A 22,100-nucleotide genomic window follows, 5' to 3' on the forward strand; every position below is an offset into this window, starting at 1 on the left:
GCCAAATGGGCATGGCCGCTACTGCGCTACTGCGCACGCTCGCTGTGCTTGCCCCGGCTTCCCTCCTCCCACCCGGGAAACCGGAAGCCGCCTCCCACTTGGTTGCTCCTACGCGGCTAGCCGGTCCTCAGTGGATGCAGGCTGGGCGCCGCGATGTTCGACGGGACACCGGCGGAGAGCGACCTCGGGGTTAAGGGGTGGGGCTGACGTCAGGAGCCAAGATGGCGGCTGTGGTCGCACTCTCCTTGAGGCGGCGGTTACCGGCCACAACCCTTGGCGGAGCCTGCCTGCAGGTGAGTCCTGGAGCCTCAGAGAGGGAAAAGTCAGGAAAGCCACAGAGACTGCCTGGAGCTGATGGGGCTGCGGAGAGACTAAGGAAGCGTAGGGCAAGGCCTCAGGGAGATGGAGGACCTCCTCCCGTGGTGCAGTGCTTTGGTTTGGCTTGGAGCATCCCTGTCAGTTATCTTTCTGCGCCTCGCAGCAGCTTGTGAGTTAGGGCACGGGCAATTTTTTACAGCTAAGGGGGCGGTGGGGGGGGGAAGTTCAGAAAGGGGACTTAAATTGCTCAAGGTCACATGGCAAGCGAATGACTTGTTGGAACCAGATTCTGAATCCAGACATTGGAGTTCCAAGCCCTTTTTCTGCCACCAAACTATCGCCTCTGTAGAAGAGGGAGACCTGCGGGGTGTGAAGGATGGGAATTGGGAAGCGAGGTAACTCCTCAAGGGTGCGAGGTTGAGGACCGGGATTGGTGAGGAAAGGACATGTGAATTGTTGGGGACAGGGCAGGGGAAGGGAGAGATGGAGGGAAATGCACCCAGCCCCCTACGTCCTTAGATCCCGGCGGTGGGTGGTGGGGGTTGCAGGAAAGACTGGGTTCCTTAAAGCAGTGTCACCACAGTTTCACTAGTATCCTCTCAGTGTTTCTGACTCTAAAGGTCATATAATAATACGGACCTCATAGAGTTGACAGGGAATGACAGGTAGAGAGCTTGGCGCTGTTCTTGTTTATTACTATGCCATGTGCAGTAACAGATTTTCCCACGCCCCTTGTATGGCCAAGAAACAACACATTTCTGACCTGCCTTCTAAGTGGGAACATTTAGAAGGGGAAGGGAAATTGCTTTTGTATACATAAGGGACTAAGGATTTGCAAATCCTTTCTAAGTCTGTTCCTCTTCTGGGCTTCTCAACAACCCTTTTAAGGTGGGCAAGCAAGAATTCTTACCCTCCTTTTTGGAGCTTTGAAAACTTGAGGCCCCCAGAAAGAAAATTTTTGGCTTGCTCAAAATATCACATTCCCAAGAAGCAGACCTGAGGCAGTTTTTTAACATGGTACCGGAAAAACTCCTTAGCATAGATCTTGGGACATGGTTGGTGTCCAAGAAATTTTAGTTCTTCTTCCTCTCTTGCACTTAAATGAGGACATCTTTCATCTTAAGTACCTGTTATGGCTGCATAACACAGTACGTATTGGCCATGTTCCAATCCTAGTTCCATCCAGCATGCTGTGTGTGAAGTTGCATCCACTGTCTGCATCAGCCTTTCTGAAAAGGGGAGATAGAGGAAGGAGACAGCCTACCAGAGTCTCAAGCTGACATCCTCTGAGTATTAAATTGATGATTGATAATGAGTTTGTTTACCTGTTCCTTTTATAGTTGCTGAGCAAACAATTAAATTGTGAGAGCCCCACTAATGAGAGAGAGAGTTCAAGCCCCTCTTCTAAGAATGCATTGTAGAAAAGGCTAGTTTCATAGGTCATTGTTGTAATTTCAGGCAAGGCCTTTGCAGGGCCTCCTGAGGGCAACAGAAAATAGAAGAGCCCGAAGGCCTCCCCTTCCTTGTGGGAATGTACATTTATACCCACAAAAGCCACCTCAAAAGAATTCAGTAATGAGCTTGGTGTGTTACCTGTGGGTAACATTCAGGTTCATGTTCTGAATTCTTTTTATGTATATAGTCTGACCACTGAACCACAATTCTGCCTTTAAGTATTTGACTGTAATATATTAACTATTGTTTGTGTTGCCTTATTTCTTCATCTGGACTATGAACTCCTTTAGGACGAGAACCACCTACTTAAAAGTGTGTATCTTGCCAGGTACAGTGGCTCATGCCTGTAATTCCAGCACTTTGGGAGGCCAAGGTGGGTGGATCACCTCAGGTCAGGAGTTCGAGACCAGCCCGGCCAACATGGTGAAACCCCGTCTCTACTAAAAAAAAAAAAAATACAAAAATTAGCTGGGCGTGGTGGTGGGTGCCTATAATCGTAGCTACACGGGAGGCTGAGGCAGGAGAATCGCTTGAACCTGGGAGGTGGAGGGTGCAGTGAGCTGAGACCGCGCCATTGCACTCCACCCTGGACGACAAGAGCGAAACTCAGTCTCAAAAAAAAAAAAAATTTAAAAAATGTGCATCTTGTTCTTTAGGCTGGCAGGGCTAGGATACCTATTTACAAATCAGAATAATACAAAGACTGATAAGCTTGCCAATCTTGTAGAGCAAAAATTATTTTCTGGGCTATGCTAAAAGCTTGACCCTCCCCTCCCCCCGGTTATCTTATGAGGCAAATATTAATACTACCCACCCTTTACAGAGGAAGAAATCGAATCCGAAAAGCTAATAATTTGCAGAAGAATACACAGCTAGTAAGTGATAGAGCTTGGATTTCAAGCATCACCAATCACACTTTTCAGCAAGCCTGCACCTTGTATTTTACTCAGGCTCATCTTCATACAGTCCTTTTTGCCTTCTTCCTCTCTATTTCCCCACCTTCTTCTCTGGCCTCCAAATCTTTATCCACTCCATCCAACTCCAAGCCTGCACCCTAAGGACACTTTACTAGAGGAACAACAACCAGCCTTCAGCACCATTCAGAATTCACCCTTCTCAGTTCAGTTGTTGCTTACCTTGCTTGAATTATAAACTATGAAGTTCATATTATCCAAGATTTCCTAGAAATGTACTTTCTGCCTTGAAAACTCATTAGTCTTGTAGATTAACGTAAAAATGCTTTCAAGGGGCCCTCTTTCATTTTGGATTTGTAGTATAAATTGCTGGACAGGTAACAAGGGGAAAAAATCATATAGTCTCATTGTATGATTAGAGTTACAACTTCTCTTGTTCCTTGGATCTCATTGTGAAATGGAATTATCTTTTTGCACTGTTCCATTTTATGTTTGCATTTTCACTACTGGTTATAATGGCTAAAAGGTTGGATTTTTGAATCAAGTGACCTGTGTTGCTATATGATCCTATCCTCATCTTTTAACTGGGAACAACAGAACATTTTTCATAGAGACGTTATAAAGATTAGAGATTATTTGGCACAGGGTGTGACACATTATAAAGGTTCAATGAATGAAATCTGGCAAATTTTTAGATATATGTATTCAGCACATTTTTTGGTGGGTCACAGATAACATAATCCTGAGAATTAACTCTTTGTACAGACCTCAAGATGAGCAAAGCTCCATCACTTTCAGAACTATGACCACCTCTGGTGATTTTGATTTCAGAATCTTCTTTCACTCTGGTAAACCCCCTTTGCCCTACCAAATATTGTATGAAATACATTTTTTTTTTTTTTTGAGACAGAGTCGTGCTCACCCTGTTGCCCAGGATGGAGTGCAGTGGCGCAATCTCGGCTCACCGTAACCTCCGCCTCCCGGATTCAAGCAATTCTCCTGCCTCGGCCTCCCGAATAGCTGAGATTACAGGCGCCCGCCACCATGCCTATCTAATTTTTTTGTATTTTTAGTAGAGATGGGGTTTCACCATGTTGGCCAGGCTGATCTCGAACTCCTGACCTCAGGTAATCCACCTGCCTCGGCCTCCCAAATTACTGGGATTACAGGCATGAGCCACCATGCCTGGCCTATAAAATACATTTTTGACGCAAAACAAATTTAAATTAGTTGTACTGAAAAAAAAAATAATGACATTTTGGGGCACTCCAAAACTGATGTTGGGATATATTGACTTAGATATTCAGTGTAGTACATCCTGGCATTGCTCTTATTTCACATCATTCATATGATAAGACTTTTTAAAAATTTAAATTAGCTCTAATACAAACTTAATCTCTTTTGGAAAGCTAATACATGATCAGTTATCCGTGTAGAGTGGACATGAAACAGATATTTAAATATTATAAAGAAATGTTGAAGGGAAAACCTCATTGCAGGTAACCACAGTCATCCCACATGCCTTGTGGTTCTGATACCCAGCTTGATAGAGCCTAATGCCTGTTGCCCACTGACAATACTAAATCAGGCTTTAGAACTAGGGGGTTATGCCTGGCGTGGTGGCTCACACCTGTAATCCAGCACTTTGGGAGGCTGAGGCAAGTGGATCACGACGTCAGGAGTTCGAGACCATCCTGGCTAAAACGGTGAAGCCCCATCTCTACTAAAAATACAAAAAAGTTAGCCGGATGTGGTGACACGCGCCTGTAATCCCAGCTACTCGGGAGGCTGAGGCAAGAGAATTGCTTGAACCCAGGAGGCAGAGAGATCTCGCCACTCCACTCCAGCCTGGGTGACAGAGTGAGACTGTCTCACAAAAAAAAAAAAAAAAAAAAAGAACTAGGGGATTATACTCCAGTCCCAGATTCTGTTTAAAGCCAGGTTAGGGGCCGGGCACGGTTGCTCGCGCCTGTAATCCCAACACTTTGGAACGCCGAGGCAGGTGGATCACTTGAGGCCAGGAGTTCGAGACCAGCCTGACCAAATGGCAAAACCCTGTCTGTACTAAAAATACAAAAATTAGCCAGACTTGATGGCACATGCCTGTAATCCCAGCTACCCGGGTGGCTGAGACAAGAGAATTACATGAGCCCGGGGGGTGGAGGTTGCAGCGATCCAAGATCACGCCACTGCACTCCAGCCCGAGCAACAGAATGAGACTCTCCAAAAAAGAAAAAAAAAAGTCCAAGTTAAGGCCAGGCACAGTGGCTCACACCTGTAATCCCAACACTTTGGGAGGCTGAGATGGGAGGATTGCTTAAGCCCAGGAATTCCATACCAGCTTAGCCAACATGGCAAGACCCTGTCTCTACAAAAATTAGCTGGACATGATGGTGTGCATCTATAGTCCCAGCTACTTGAGAGGCTGAGTCAGGATGATTCCCTGAGCCCAGGAGTTCCAGGCTGCAGTGAGCCATGATCTCCAGCCTGGGCAATAGAGCTAGACCATGTGTCTATAAAAATAAAAAATAAAGGCTGGGCACGGTGGCTCACAGCTATAATCCCAGCACTTTGGGAGGCCAAGGTGGGCGGATCACCTGAGGTCAGGAGTTCAAGACCAGCCTGGCTAACATGGTGAAACCCCATCTCTACTAAAAATATAAAAATTAGCTCGGCGTGGTAGCAGGCACCTGTAGTCCCAGCTACTCAGGAGGCTGAGGCAGAAGAATCGCTTGAAGCCGGGAGGTGGAGGTTGCAGTGAGCCGAGATCGCACCATTGCAGCCCGGGAGACAAGAGCGAGACCCCGTCTCAAAATAAATAAATAAATAAATAAATATTTTAAAAAATAAATGAAAAATAAAAATGTCCAAATTAGAAGGTAAAAACTTGAAGTAGCCCCATTTTTTAAAAGGCATATTGTCCCACTTACCCTACTACCTGCCTCAGGCACAGCAGCCACCCACTCTGGAAAATAGTTTTGTCAGTTGCTTAAAAAAAACTAAACTTGTAGCTACCATACAGCCTAACAATTACACACCTGGGTGTTTATCCTGAGAAATGAAGACTTAACGTTCACACAGAAATTTGTCCACAAATGTTCATCTCAGCTTTATTCGTGTCACCAAAAATTAGAAACACCCCCAATGTCCCTCAGTAGTTACATGGTTAAGCAAACTGTGGTACATCATGCCTTGGAGTGCTACTCACCTATAACAAGAAAAAAGCTATTGCTGTACACAGCAACTTGGATGAATCTCCAGAGAATTCAGCTGAATGAAAAAAGCCAATTCCAAAAGGCTACATACCAGATGATTTTATTGATATAACATTCTTGAAATGACTGAATTTGAGAAGTAGAGAACAGATTAGTGATTGCTAGGGCTTAAGGAGTACAGGGGAGGGAGGGTAGGAGGAAGTGGACAGGGCTATAAAAGGGCAATGTTAGTGATCCTGTGCTTATGGGAATGTCCCATATCTTGACTAGCACTGTCAGTATTCTGGTTGTGGTGGTGTGCTACAGTTTGCAAGATGTTCCTGTTGGGGAGACTGGGTAAAGAGTATGTGGGCCCTGGCATGGTGGCTCATGCCTATATCCCAACTCTTCGGGAGGGCCAGGCAGAGGATCACTTGGGGCCAGGAGTTCAAGACCAGCTTAGGCAACATAGTGAGATCCCCATCTCTACAAAAATAAATGTAAAAAAACTAACTGGGCATGGTGGTGCATGCCTATAGTCCTAGCTACTGGGGAAGCTGAGATGGGAGGATCACTTGAGTCCATAAGGTTGAGGCTGCGGTGAGCTGTGATCATGCCACTGCACAGTCAGTGACAGCAAAACTCTCTCTCTCTTTTTTTTTTTTTTTTTTTTAAGTTTGAGTCTCACTTTGTCACCCAGGGTGGTATACAGTGGCGCAGTCTTAGCTCACTGCAACCTTTACCTCCCAAATTCAAGCAGTTCTCCTGCCTCAGCCTCACAAGTAGCTGGGATTATAGGCACATGCCACCACACCTGGCTAATTCGTTTTTTGTATTTTTAGTAGGGACGGGGTTTCACCATGTTGGCTGGGCTGGTCTTGAATTCCTGACCTCAGGTGATTTCCCAACCTCAGCCTCCCAAAGTGCTGGGATTACAGGTGAGAAGAGTATGTGGAGTCTCAGTATTATTTTCTTTGTTTTGTTTTGTTTCTTTGAAACAGGGTCTCACTCTGTCGCCCAGGCTGGAGTGCAGTGGCGCAATCTTGGCTCACTGCAACCTCCACCTCCCAGGGTCAAGCGATTCTCCTGCCTCCGCCTCCCGAGTAGCTGGGATTACAGACATGTGTCACCACACCGGGCTAATTTTTGTATCTTTAGTAGAGACGGAGTTTCACCATGTTGGCCAGGCTGGTCTTGAACTCCTGACCTCAAGTGATTCATCTGTGTTGGCCTCCCAAAGTACTGGGATACAGGTGTGAGCCACTGCACCTGGCCTCAGTATTATTTTCTATAAATGCATATGAATCTGTAATTATTAAAAAATAAAAAGGTTGGCCAGGCACGGTGGCTCACGCCTGTAATCCCAGCACTTTGGGAGGCCAAGGCAGGCAGATCACCTGAGGTTGGGAGTTTGAGACCACCCTGACCAACATAGACAAACCACGTCTCTACTAAAAATACAAAATTAGCCGGGCCTGGTAGCACATGCCTGTAATCCCGGCTACTCGGGAGGCTGAGGCAGGAGAATCGCTTGAACCAGGGAGGCGGAGGTTGTGGTGAGCCAAGATCGCACCATTGCACTCCAGCCTGGGCAACAAGAGTGAAACTCAGTCTCAAAAATAAATAAATAAATAGGTTAATTTTTTTAAAAAAGCATTTAACTATGGTTATATGCAGTAACATGAATCTCAGAAGCATTATGTTGAGTGAAAGAAGCTAGACATGAGACTACGTACTATATGATGCCATTTATATGAATTCTGTAAAAGGCAGACTTGTGATGATAGCTGATCAGTTACTAAGGGTAGGGAAAGGGGACTTTCGTTTGCCATCAAGGGCACAAAAGACCTTTTTGGATGGAAATATTCTGTTGTAATTGTGGTAGGATTACATTGCTTTGTCAAAACTCATCACATTATACCCTTAAAATTAGTGAATTTTATTATAATGAATTATACCTTATTAAATCTCACAGAAAAAAGACCAAAAAAAATGGGACATTAAACAAGCAAAGTCCACTGGAGTTGATACCTTCAGGAATCTTTCCTCTCACTTCCTCCCAAATACCACAAGGTGGCATTAGATGTTCATGTCGGTTTACAAAATGGGGTTCCTGGTGAAAAACATTTGTAGAAATGGCTTTCCTTTTGTTGATGATTTTAGCCAGCTTGGTGATAAGGTAAAACATAGCTTTCATCTTAACTTTCATTTTCTTCATATATTTTCTTCTTTTCTACTGTTAGCTGATGTTTGTATTTTCAGCTTCAGTTAATACGGGACACTTTACCAAGAAATATTGTTACTGGTAGAGGGTCTTGACCACAAGTCCTCCAGGTTTTTGGCATATTGAACAAAAAAGTGGACAAAACACACAAACAAAGCAACAGAAGACGAAAGCATAGATTTATTGAAATGAAAGTACACTCCACAGAGTAGGAGTGGGATCAAGCAAGTGGTTCAAGAGCACCAGCTGCACAATCTTCTGGGATTAAAGTACCCTGTACGGATTTCCTATAGGTTACACCCTATGCAAATGAAGACTTGGCCCAAGATGAATCAGAGGCTGTAGTGAAGGCTCCCTGTCTCCGAACCCTATTCTCCTGCCTCAGTAATAAATACCACTGCATCTTTTTGTAATTAGTCAATTAACCTGCTGAGTTTTTACTTTTCTATATCAGTTTATTTTAAAAATTAGCAGTCCTGGAATATAGTCTTTTCTTTCTTTCTTTTTTCTTTTGTATTTTTGAAAAAGAGTCTCACTCTGTTGCCCAGGCTAGAGTGCAGTGGCATGATCTTGGCTCACTGCAGCCTCAACCTCTCGGGCCCAAGCAGTCCTCCCACCTCTGCCTCCTGAGACACACACTACCACACCCAGCTAATTTTTTTATTTTTTGTAGAGATGGGGTTTTGCCATGTTTCCCAGACTGGTCTCAAACTCATGGGCTCAAGCAGTTCTCTCACTTCTGCCTCCCAAAGTGCTGAGATTGCAGGCATGAGCCACCACCCTCAGACCACACCTCACACTCCTTCCCCTTAATTCTGGTTTGTCAAGCCTCCACTTAGATGTCATTTGAGGAAGCCTTCTCTGACTCTTCACTCATTGAAGTCTCTGCTGTATTCATCCAGAGCTCCCTGTACTTTCCCATCAGTATCACTCTTTATATTCATTGTGAATGTTTAATTTAACTCTTGTTCACTACAAAGTAAGTTCTGTGAAGATGAAGGTTTTTGTGTATTTTATTAAGTGCTGTATCACTAGCCCCTAATACCATGTCTGCTATATTAGCATATGATAGGTGCTTAATACTTGTTGGATATTGAATGACTGCCTTTTCCAAGAAGATTATGTATCAGTAATATGTGAGTTTATATCCAGCGTTACATCTGTTGTGCCAGCAAAATGGAATTATCTTGCATTTGTAATTTTTTTTTTTCCTTTTTGTGAACTTTTAAAAATTTCAGGCCTCCCGAGGAACCCAGACAGCTGCAGCCGCAGCTCCCCGTATCAAGAAATTTGCCATCTATCGATGGGACCCAGACAAGGCTGGAGACAAACCTCATATGCAGACTTATGAAGTTGACCTTAATAAGTGAGTATCTCTGTGAAAGACAGGTATTGAAGGAGAGTTCTTGATTTGATTTAGGGACATGCTTTTCACATCCTTGGAAGGCTTAAAAATCCGAGATCATCTGGTGGCTCTGTTTTTAAAACGAGGACGAGGTTGGGCCGGGCACGGTGGCTCACGCCTATAATCCCAGCACTTTGGGAGGCTCAGGCGGGCAGATCATCTGAGGTTGGGAGTTCGACACCAACCTGGCCAACGTGGTGAAACCCCATCTCTACTAAAAATACAAAAATTAGCTGGATGTAGTGGCTCATGCCTGTAATCCCAGCCACTCAGGAGGCTGGGGCACAAGAATTGCTTGAACCCAGGAGGCAGAGGTTGCAGTGAGCTGAGATCATGCCGTTGCACTCCAGCCTGGGCAACAGAGTGAGACTCTGTCTCCAAAAAAAAAAAAAAAAAAGAGGTTGGTACCTGATTTAGAAAAATAATACCAAAATAATTCCCAAATGAAAGTATGACAAATTTCTAGAAATACTGGTACAATTAATTTTATGCACAGTATTTAAAGTCATTTAGTATATTACCATTTTTTTAATGCTGAATGTATTGATTATATCTTATACATCTGGACCTGTGTTTTCTATAATAATAACAGAACCGCCAGAAACTTGCCTCTAATGGACAAGGTAGGGATGTGGTTAAAATGTTAAAAATTGGACTTGTGTGTGAGTTTTCTATTTCTGTCAGAGCAAATTACCACAAACTTAGTGACTTAAAACAACCTAAATGTATTATCTTATAGTTCTGTAGGTCAAAAGACTGGTATAGTCTCATCAGACTAAAATCAAGGTGTCAGCAGGCTGCATTCCTTTCTGGAGCCTAGAGGAAAATATTTTCTGCTCATTTGTGCTATTGGTGGAATGCAGTTCCTTGTGGTTGTGAGCCTGAGGTCCCTGTCATTCTGCTGACTGTAAGCTGAGGGCTGTTCCAGGCTTCTAGAGGCTGCTGCACTCCTTGGCTCTTGGCCTCTTCTTCCATCGTCAAAAGCAGCAGCAGCAGGTTAAGTCCTTCTTCACATTGCATCTCTCAAAACCACTCTTCTTCCAACATCTTTCACTTTTAAGGAACTCCACAGTTAGCCAAAGAAAAGAAAGAATCTAGCAAGTTAGTCTCTAGCCTCTTGCTGCTCCACTCCACGCCCCTATACAACCAGAACTGTTCTCTGATCTATTTTATGTGTAAGTGAATAAGTGTTTTATTTGTTTCAAACAAAAGCTTCTGTGGCACCAGAAAAAAAGTTTGAATACCACGAATACTCTAAATGCTTATTTTGACTGTCTGTGATGACACATAAGTGCTGTTAATGAGGTAACATTAATTGATATATAACTTTCTTAAATAGACAAAATTTTCAAATACTCAGCAACCAAAAGTCCCTAGCAAAATTCAAAGGAATAGAAATTGCACAGACCACATTTTTAGACCAAAATACAATAAAACTAAATTCATATTAAAAATATAAACAGGCTGGGCACGGTGGCTCACGACTGTAATCCCAGCACTTTGGGAAGCCAAGGCAGGTGGATCACTCGAGGTCAGGCATTCAAGACTAGCCTGGCCAACATGGTGAAACCCCGTCTCTACTAAAATATAAAAATAAGCTGGGCGTTGTGGCAGGTGCCTGTGATCCCAGTTATTTGGGGGGCTGAGGCGTCAGAATCACTTGAACCTGGGAGGCGGAGGTTGCAGTGAGCTGAGATTGCGCCACTGCACTCCAGCCTGGGTGACAGAGCAAGACTCTGTCTCAAAAAACAAACAAACAAACAAAAAAACTAACAACACAAAAAACCCTACTGCTTAGAAACTACAAAAAAAATATATTTCTAACTACCTATTTGATCAGGAAAACGTAAAAAATATTGCCAGATACTTAGAAAGTAAAGACGTTGCAAATCAAAACTTAGAGAATGTGGCTAAAACTGGAAGAGTTAAATTCCTAACTTTTTTTTTGAGCCAGGATCTCGCTGTCACCCAGGTTACAGTGCAATGGCATGCTCACGGTTCACTGCAGCCTCAACCTCCCAGACTCAAGCAATCCACCTGCCTCATCCTCCTGAGTAACTGGGACTATAGGCACATGCCACCACACCCAGCTAAGTTTTGTATTTTTTGTAGAAATTGAGTTTCACTATGTTGCCCAGCCTGGTCTCAAACTCCTGGGCTCAAGCAATCCACCCGTTTTAGCTTCCCAAAGTCCTAGGATTACAGGCATGAGCCACAGCACCCGGCCCATAACTATTTTTTTAGTGATAAAAAATTTAAAGAATCTTTGGGTTCACTTCCAGTTTTGGCACAGTAGCTCTCATCAGACTATCCCTCCTACAAATAACAATTATCAACTCCGGACAAAAATATAAGAAACAACTGCCTGAACGGTAGAGAAGGACTACGAGTAGGCAGACATCGGAGGGGAGTTGATACTTGGAAGAATGAAATGGCATTGGACAAATTACCATTTTACTCTTACATGATTTTGCTGAGGACAAGTCCAAGTTGGCATGGGAAGTAACAGGACTAACAGTTGGATGGAAAACCACAATCCGGCTGGGTGCGTTGGCTCACACCTGTAATCCCAGCACTTTGGCAGGCCAAAGCAGGCCAACATGGTGAAACCCCATCTCTACTAAAAATACAAAAATTAGCCAGGCATGGTGGCACATGCCTGTAATCCCAGCCACTCGGGAGGCTAATGGGGGAGAATCACTTGAACATGGGAGGCGGAGGTTGCAGTGAGCCAAGATCACACCACTGCACTCCAGCCTGGGCAACAGAGTGAGACTCTGTCTCAAAAAAAAAAAAAAAAAATCTTAGCTTGAATAATGAGAAGACACATTTTGGGCCTTCCACAACCACTAGGAAATGAGGGGGAAAGCCTAGAAAGAAGAGAAACGCAAAGGAGGAGTACTAAATGCTGTTCATGAACTCTGCCCAAATCTTGCGTTCAGCCATATTAATTGCCTGTGTAAAATTTTAAAATCCACACTTTTCAGAAAAACATAATGCAATCCAGATTCTCTACAGCATATTAATTTTTCTTTTTTTTTTTTTATTTTGGGTCTGAGTTTCACTCTGTCACCTGGACTGGAGTACAGTGGTGCAATCTTGGCTCATTGCAACCTCTGCCTCCCAGGTTCAAGCGATTCCCTTGCCTCAGTCTTCTGAGTAGCTGGGACTACAGGCGCGCATCACACACCGTCTAATTTTTGTAGTAGAGTTGGGGTTTCTCCATGTTGGCCAGGCTGGTCTTGATCTCCTGGCCTCACGTGATCCACCCACCTCAGCCTCCCAAAGTGCTGTGATTACAGGCATGAGCCACCGTGCCCAGTGGAATTTAAAGAATTTTTAAATTTCCTCATAGATAAAGGAAATTATGCTCATAATGAAACAGGAAATTTCAGTAGAGAAGTGGAAACTGTTGAAAAGCCAAATGGAAAATCTAGTACTGAAAAATACAATATTTGAAAAGGAAAATTTACCAGATGGCCTTAACAGCAGATTGGAAATGGCAATAAGAAGAATCAGCAAACTTAAAAATATTAATAGAAATTATCTAGTTTTTTGTTGTTGTTGTTTGTTTCTTGAGACGGAGTCTTGCTCTGTCACCCAAGCTGGAGTGCAGTGGCGCAATCTTGGCTCACTGCAACCTCTGCCTTCCAGGCTCGAGTGATTCTCCCACCTCAGCCTCCTGAGTAGCTGGGATTACAGACGTGCACCACCACACCCAACTAATTTGTTGTATTTTTAGTAAAGACAAGGTTTCGCCATGTTGGCAGGCTGGTCTTAAACTCCTGACCTCAAGTGATCTGCCCGCCTCGGCCTCCCAAAGTGCTGGGATTCCAGACGTGAGCCACCATGCCCGGCTGAAATTATCTGTTCTTAAGAAAAAGAAAGATTTTTGAAAAGGGAAGGCGCTCCTGTGATCTATGGAACAGCATCAAAAGGTCTAGGACAGGCATGGTGGCTCATGTCTGTAATCCCAGCACTTTGGGAAGCTGAGGCAGAAGCATCACTTGAGGCCAAGAGTCCAAGACCAGCTTGGGCAACCTGTGAGACCTTGTCTCTACCAAAAAAATTTTTTCTTTGAAAAATTAGCCAGGCGTGGTGGCACATACCTGTAGTCCTAGCTACTTGGGATGCTGAAGCGGGAAGATAGCTTGAGCTTAGGAACTTGAGGCTGCTATGAGCTATAATTGTGCCACTGTACTCCAACCTGGGCAACAGAGTAAGACCATGATGCATGGGTGAGTGGATGGATGGATGTAACACATATGTAATTGGACTTCCAGAAAAAATGGAGAGAAAGAAAAGGCAAAATAAATATCTATTTGAAGAGCTCATGGCTAAGAATTTCCTGAGCCCATGAAAGACATAATTTACGTATCCAAGAAGCTTAGTGAACCCCAACTAGGTAAATAAAAATAAAACTATGCCCTGTTCCATGAAGTCAAGTTGCTGACGACCAGAAATAGGAGAAAATCTTGAAAGCAGCTGGAGAAAAACAACACGTTACATACAAGGAAACCATGTGAAAGATTGCTGACTTCTCATCAGAAACTAGAGGCCAAGAGACAGTGAAATACCATCTTTAAAGTACTAAAAGAAAAATTGTCAGCTTGGAATTCCACGTTCAGAAAAAAAGATTCTTCAAGATGATTATGAAATAAAAACATTTTCAGGTAAACAGAAAAGAAAAGAATTCATGGCCAGAAGACCAGTACTACATGAAATGCTATAGGAAGTTAGGCTGAGGAAAAATAATACCAGGTGGAAACTTGGCTCTTAGAAAAGGAATGAAGAGTGCTGGACATGGTAGATATAAAAGGATTTTTCCTCTTAATTTTTTTAAAATTAATATGACTGTTTAAAGCAAAGTTATTATATTGTATTCTGTAGTATATAACTCACATAGATGTAATGCATATGATAACTATAGCGTAGGGGCTGGGAACAGCAGGTAAATAGACCTACAATAATGTAGCAGGATTCTTGCATTACATAAAGTTACACAATACTAACTCTAAACAGTTATAAAGAGTTAAAGATGTAAATTATGTAAAGTATAATTCTAGAGTAACATTTTTTTTTTCTTCTGAGACAGGGCCTCACTGTCATCCAGGCTGGAAGGCAGTAGCACGATCATGGCTCACTACACCCTCCCAGGCTCAATTAAGCAATCCTCCCTCCCTGAGACCTCCTAGGCTCAAGCAGTCCTCCCACCTCAGCCTCCCATGTACCTGGGACTACAGGCATGTACCACTATGCCTGGCCAATATATTTTTTTTTTTTCTTGTAGCGACAGGGTCTCGCTATGTTGCCCACACTGGTCTCCTGGGCTCAAGCAGTCCTCCTGCATCAACCTCCCAAAGTGCTAGGATTACAGGTGTGAGCCACCATGCCCAGCCAAGAGTAATTATTTTTTTAAATGCAAAGAGATATAGCTAAAAAGCCAATATATAAGTTAAAATTGATTTTTAAAAATATTTACTTAGTCTAAAAATATTACTTAGAATAAGAAAAGAAGAAGAGAACAGCAAAATGATGGAACAAATAGTAAAATGATAGACCTAAATCCGGCTACATCAATAACTATATTAAATGTAAAAACCATTAAATACTCCCAGTTAAAAAGCCAACAGTGTCAGAATAGATTTTTTTAAAAAAAGCAAAACCCAACCATATGCTGTTTTAAGTGCAAGAAAAAGCACAAGAAAAAATAAAGAAATACATTTGAAAATCAATGCGATTCACCATGTTAGCAGAATAAAGGGGGAAAACCCGTTTGATTGCTTTAATATATGCAGAAAAGCATTTGGCAAGATTCAACACTCATTCATGATTTTTAAAAATGATAATGGGTTAAATAATTTTCACGGTGTGTATATTTTAACAGAATAAATAAAACTATAAGGAATTTGAATTAAAAGAAATAGTCCTAATTTTACTTAAATAATAATAACTGCTAATAGGAAAAGAAGGGAACTTCCTCAGCCAGATGAAGACTGTGAAAATCACAGCTAATAGCATACTTTATTGTGAGATATTGAACACTTTCCCCATAAGATCAGGAACAAGGAAGGTTGTCCACTCTGTATTTGAGTTCAACATTGTACTGAAGGTTCTAACCAGTCCATCAAAGGCAAGTAAAAGAAGTAGAAGGCATATGTAAGCTTGGAAAGGAAGAAATTAAACTAACTCTAGTCACAGGCAACATGATTGTTTATATAGAAAATTTCAGGGAGTCTACAAAACTAAAAGAATAAGTAAATTTAGCAAGGTTGCAGGATGTAAGGTCAATATACAAAATGCTATTTTTGTGTGTGTGTATTTCAGTGGCTACAGATAATTCTATTTATGCTAACATCAGCCATTCAAAATTTTACTGGAGGCTTAGCCAGGGAAATTGGGCAAGAAAAAGAAAGAAAAGGAAATTGGAAAAGAAGAAGTAAAACTGTCTCTCATAGATAACATAATCTTTTACACAAAACCTCAGGCAGGCGCAGTGGTTTGTGCTTGTAATCCCAGCATTTTGGAAGGTTGAAGCAGGAGAATTTTTTTTTTTTGAGACAGAGTTTTCGCTCTTGTTGCCCAGGCTGGAGTGCAATGGCACAGTCTCGGCTCACTGCAACCTCCGCCTCCCGGATTCAAGCAATTCTCCTGTCTCAGCTTCCCAAGTAGCTGGGATTACAGGTGCCTGCCACTACGCCCAGCTAATTTTTTTGTATTTTTGGTGGAGATGGGGTTTCTCCATGTTGGTCAGGCTGGTCTCGAACTCCTGACCTCAGGTGATCTGCCCACCTCGGCTTCCCAAAGTGCTGGGATTGCAGGTGTGAGCCACTGTGCCTGGCCTGAAGCAGGAGAATTGCTTGAGCCCGGGAGTTGGAGACCAGCCTGGGCAACAAAATGAGACCCCCATCTCTACAAAAAAGCAAACAAAAAATTAGCCGGGCTGGGTGCGATGGCTCACGCCTGTAATCCCAACACTTTGAGAGGCCAAAGCGGGCAGATGACTTGAGTCCAGGAGTTCAAGACCACCCTGGACAACATGGCAAAACCCTGTCTCTACTAAAAATACAAAAATTAGCCGGGCATGGTAGCACACACCTGTAATCCCAGTTTCTTGGAAGGCTAAGGCACAAGAATTGCTTGAACCTAGGTGGCAGAGGTTGCAGTGAGCCAAGATCACGCCACTGCACTCCAGCCTGGGCAACAGAGCAAGACTGTGTCTCAAAAAATTTGCCAGGTGTGATGGCACACTCCTGTAGTCCGAGCTACTTGGGAGGGTGGGGTGGAAGGATCACTTGAACCCAGGAGGTTGAGGCTGCAGTGAGTCATGATTCCACACCTTACACTCCAGCCTGGGTAACAGAGGGAGACCCTGCCTCAAAAAAAAAAAAAAAAAAAAAAAGAAAAGAAGATATAAGACATTGCCCCCCAGGAACTATTAGAACTAATGAACAAATTCGGCAAGGTTGCAGGACACAAAACTGGTATACAGAAATCAAACGTAGTTTAGTTTTTTATTATGCATAATTTGTCCATGTTTATTTCAACCTATGTCTGTCAGTCTTCATTTCATATTGTACCATGTTTTAATTATAGTTCTATTTCCTTCTAATCCGATGCTGAAACCCTACTTTGTAGCTATGTATACACACACAAAAAAATTCTTTCATTTTCACAACAGCATAATTCTTTTTCTGAAAATACTGGCGTGTAGCAGATATTAGCAGATAAATGTATTTTTCTAGGCTAGGCATGGTGGCTCACACTTGCAATACCAGCACTTTCTTTGTGAGGCCAAGGCAGGAGGATTGCTTGAGGCCAGGAGTTTGAGACCAGCCTGGGCAACAATAGCTAGACATAGTCTCTACAGAAAAAATGTGTGTGTATACATATATATTTATATATGTATTTATATTTATATACGTAAAACCCTGCTTACCTAGAAAAAAAGCCTCTGTCAGTACTGTTAAAAAAACAAAAATTGGATTTCTATACACTAGCAATGAACAATCCTAAAATGAAATTTAAAAACTATTTTCCATATAACAGCATCAAAAAAGAAATTCTTAGGAACAAATTATATGGGCAACAAGACAAAACCCCATCTCTACAAAAAAAGTTAACTGGGCATGATGACCTTCTTGCGCCTGTAGTCCCAGCTACTCGGAGGCTGAGGTGGGAGAATCGCTTGAGCCTGGCAGGTCGAACCTGCAGTGAGCTGTGATCACAACACTGCACTCCAGCCTGGGCGACAGAGTGAGATCCTGTCTCAAAAAACAAATAAGTAAAAGACTTACATGCTGAAAAACTGTAAAACATTGTTGAAAGAAATTTAAGAAGACATAAATAAATGGAAAGACATGCCCTGTTTGTGGGTTGGAAGACTTAATGTTGTTAAGGAGGCAGTGGTCTCCAAATTGATTTCCAGATTCATTGCAATCCCCATCAAAATCCCACCTGCCTTTTCTGCAGAAGTTGACAAGTTGATTCTAAAATTCTTATAGAAATGCAAGGGACCCAGAATATCAAACAATTTTGGTATCTATGTAAAATCTGAGAAAATTTATGTTGTACTCTTTAATGAGCCCTACCTATTATGAAATTTAGCATGAAACAGCTTAAAGACTTTGACTTTTTAATATTTTTCTCTGTCCCAGTATGATCTGCAGGATTACTTTTTAACTTTAATTTGAATTTTTTTTTTTTTTTTTTTGAGACAGTCTCGCTCTATCTCCCAGGCTGGAGTGCAGTGGTGCGGTCTCGGCTCACTGCAACCTCCGCCTCCTGGGTTCAAGCAATTCTCCTGCCTCAGCCTCCCAAGTAATTGGGACTACAGGCACGTGCCACCACGCCCGGCTAATTTTTTGTATTTTTAGTAGAGACAGGGTTTCACCATGTTAGCCAGGATGGTCTCAATCTCCTGACCTCATGATCCACCCGCCAAGGCCTCCCAAAGTGCCTCCCAAAGTGCTGGGATTACAGGCATGAGCCACCCACCCGGCCAATCTGAAATTTTTATAAGCTGCAAATATTAGCCTTTGTAATGTAAAAAAAACAAAGACGTTGTCATTTAAAATATGCTAGGACAAGAACAGGCAGATCATTAGAATAAAAATGTAGCAACAAAACAGACTTAATTTTATCTAAGGTCCCAGTATTAAATATGGGAGAAAGGTATTACAAATAAGAAGCAAAAGAGGATTTAGTCAGTGATTTGGGACAAATCAGTTTTTGCAGTTTTAGGGGAGTAACTTAACATTTTTTTTAAGTAGAAAAAAATGTATTTATCAGACCTCAGGAAGGGCAGTGGTCTGTTTAGGCTTAAAAGTGATAGATAATGTTATAAAAGAAAAAATGGCCACCTTTATTAACGTAAACATTTAACTCATGTATGTTTAAAATTCTGTTAGCAAAATTAGAAGTCGAATAGCAAATTACTATTGGCAGTGAGGGAGGAAGCAGAAATAGCAACAGATATAATATATGAGAGCCTCAGATCATGAAAAAAAATTTCCAAGACCCCAGTAAACAGAGGCAAAGAATGTGGACAGACTGAGTCTCTAGAATGAGTCCTCTGGAACAGAGCTTTGTGCGGGCAGGTGGTATTCGTCTCTTTTATTCTCTGCTACATCCCCAGCATCTAGAACAGAACCTGGCAGAGTAAATGTTCAATAAATAATTGGGAAATAAAGAAAAATTAGTAAATTTATGACAAACATTCAACCTATGTAGTATTTAGAAATCTCAGTTTAAAACACTGAAAACGATAACACTTCTCCAGTATCAGAAGAGCAAAGGTTTTTAAAGCTTCCAATTCCCAGTGTTAGCAGAGGTCCAGCAGAAAGGACGTCTACATAGTGCTGATACAAATACAGATAATGGGCTGGACGCAGTGGCTTACACCTGTAATCCCAGCATTTGGAGAGGCTGAGGCAGGTGGATCACTTGAGGTCAGGAGTTTGAGACCAGCCTGGCCAACATGGGAAAACCCATCTCTACTAAAAATACAAAAATTAGCCGGGTGTGGTGGCATGCACCTGTAATCCCAGCTACTCGGGAGGCTGAGGCAGGAGAATCGCTTGAACCTGGAAGGTAGAGGTTGCAGTGAGCTGAGATCGCACCATTGCCTCACACCCATAATCCCAACACTTTGAGAATCCAAGGCAGGAGGATCACTTGAGTCCAGGAGTTGGAGAACAGCCTGGGCAACATGGCGAAATCCCATCTCTACAAAAAAAATACAAAAATTAAGCTGGATGTGGTGGCACATACCTGTAGTCCCAGCTACTGGGGGGCTGAGGCAGGAGGATCTCTTGAGGCTGGGAGGTGGAGGTTACAGATCTGAGATCGTGCCACTGCACTCCAGCCTGGGTAACAGAGCAAGACCCCGTCTCAAGAAAAAAAAGAAAAAAAATGAAATACAGATAGTACTAAAGGAAATGGCATATTTTTAAATATATTTTTAATCTCATGCATAGAAAATTACTGAGTGGAATGGGGGCAGGGTGGCAACCAGAAAATCGATTTGTGGAGCACTTACTGTATGCTAGGTACTATGAAAATTACATATTTTTATGTAATTTTCACAGTAACCCTGTGGCGTAAATATTAACTCTACAGATAAACTGAGGTTCAGAGAGTAATTTCCGTAGAATCACAGTTTCTGCATGATGATTATTATAGTTAAACTATGATTTATATGTCAGATGCTGCTGTAAAGATCTCGTGTGTATTAACTCACCTCCAGCAATCCTGTGGGATGCGGATGCTGCTCTCTGCACTCAGTGGATTAAATGCCTACACAGAAATTAAATCATTTGCCTGTAAGCTGGTAAGTGGCTCAGCCAGGGTGCAGACCAGGCTCTTGGCTGCCAGGCCGGCACTCCAGGTCCCACGCCCAGGGATGCTCCGCTTAGTACCATGCCACTGCCCTTGTATGTTCTAGGAGGCTCACAGTGATTTGATTGGGGGACTGTGAGTGATTGGGTGTCTTTTATTCTCTGTACTATGTCTTCTGTTATGGTTATGTATTATTAATTACTATTTAAAACTATTGTCTACATCCTAAAAATCAAACTAAAATTTGAAATAAATTATTTGGAAAAACTTTGCAGGGAGCTTCAGAAGTAAAAAACAAAAACTTGGCCACTGTATGGAAGTTGTGTCATACTTGTCTACTACTACTTTAGCTTTCCATTTCCTAGAAATGTGTTTGTACTGTTCATCAAAATAGAACTGTGCAGTACTTAAAATGTAAGAATCTGCAAAAACAAAACTACAGAACAAATTCCGAAGGTGACCTGAGAAGGCCAAATGGATAAGCTAATATATCCAGGTGTCTCCGATTATATTATGATAAAGTGTAGGGAGGTTGAACTTTACATAAATACCACTGGATATTTTTCTTTGTTAGATGTGGCCCCATGGTATTAGATGCTTTAATCAAGATTAAGAATGAAGTTGACTCTACTTTGACCTTCCGAAGATCATGCAGAGAAGGTGAGCATTTCATTCCTGTTGGGCTCCAGATACTTGTGGTCTTCCAAAGAGGCTTTGGCTGGCCAAAGCTGATAGAGACATCTGGAAAACAGCTGCAGCTCCTTGCTGGGTGAACTTGCTGTGCAACCTAATTCCTTTTCTTGGGTAAATGCATCCAAAATTCTAACCATGGTGCAAGTTCTGGTTTCTGAGTTTACTTTCCTTCAGGAGCATTCTATCCTGTGGTTACTGCATCTGGCGGTCCCTGTGAGCTGCTCCATGCCTCAAGGCCTAGCTAGGACCTGCTGGCTGGCACCTTCCGTGCTGCTGAGCTCTTTTATTAAGGGAGCAGTGGAGAGTTTCTGTCTGGCACTTACGCTTGTCCAGCAGGGGAGATGTGCGAGTCTCCCTCAGCTCCCAGCATGACATGTCCTTGGTAGCTGTGTTCTGGATTGGTTGGTACAGTGTCTCCCTCAGCATGTGGTTACTTGTGCTGCTGGTGCCACATGAGCCCATTTGAGGCAGTGTGCAGACTAACATTTTCTACATCAATAGCAATGTATTCATTTTCTGTATTAGAAAAATATAATTACTGCTGGGTGCGGTGGCTCACACCTGTAATCCCAGCACTTTGGGAGGCCGAGGCGGGTGGATCACCTGGGGTCAGGAGTTCGAGACCAACCTGGCCAACATGGTGAAACCTTGTCTCTACTAAAAATACAAAAATTAGCCGGGCGTGATAGCGGGCGCCTGTAATCCTGGCTACTCGGGAGGCTGAGGCAGGAACCCAGGAGGTGGAGTTTGCAGTAAGACAAGATCACTCCACTGCACTCCAGCCTGGGCAATAGAGCGAGACAGTCTCAAAAAATATATATGAATATAATTACTAATGATGGTATAATAGGGATATAAGTGGTTTTTTAATGTGAATTTAAGCAAAACAAAGAAAACTCGAGATACTTTAAAGAAAGTTGATTCAGGTGGTTCTCAGGTGTAGCAAAAATTGCACGGGGTGCAGTAAAGACTGACTGGCCTGATGTCCGTGGAGCCAGACTGTGTGCCCGGCTCTGTTCTGTGCACTGGACATGAGGTAGATGACTGTGCTTATTATC

The 22,100-nt window shown here is 42.6% G+C and overlaps 1 protein-coding gene across 1 annotated transcript in view; it reads left to right on the top strand.

Annotated features, from left to right (window-relative positions):
- SDHB (succinate dehydrogenase complex iron sulfur subunit B) overlaps positions 1-22,100 on the top strand; it is a 35,291-nt gene continuing 13,191 nt past the window's right edge. The window contains exons 1-3 of the mRNA XM_054436078.2: positions 1-293; positions 9,344-9,471; positions 20,924-21,009. Coding sequence (XP_054292053.1) covers positions 222-293; positions 9,344-9,471; positions 20,924-21,009 — 286 coding nt within the window. The 5' untranslated portion in view covers positions 1-221. The remainder of the gene's footprint in view (positions 294-9,343; positions 9,472-20,923; positions 21,010-22,100) is intronic.

This window comes from Pongo pygmaeus, chromosome 1 (genome assembly GCF_028885625.2).
Source record: "Pongo pygmaeus isolate AG05252 chromosome 1, NHGRI_mPonPyg2-v2.0_pri, whole genome shotgun sequence".
NCBI lineage: Eukaryota > Metazoa > Chordata > Mammalia > Primates > Hominidae > Pongo > Pongo pygmaeus.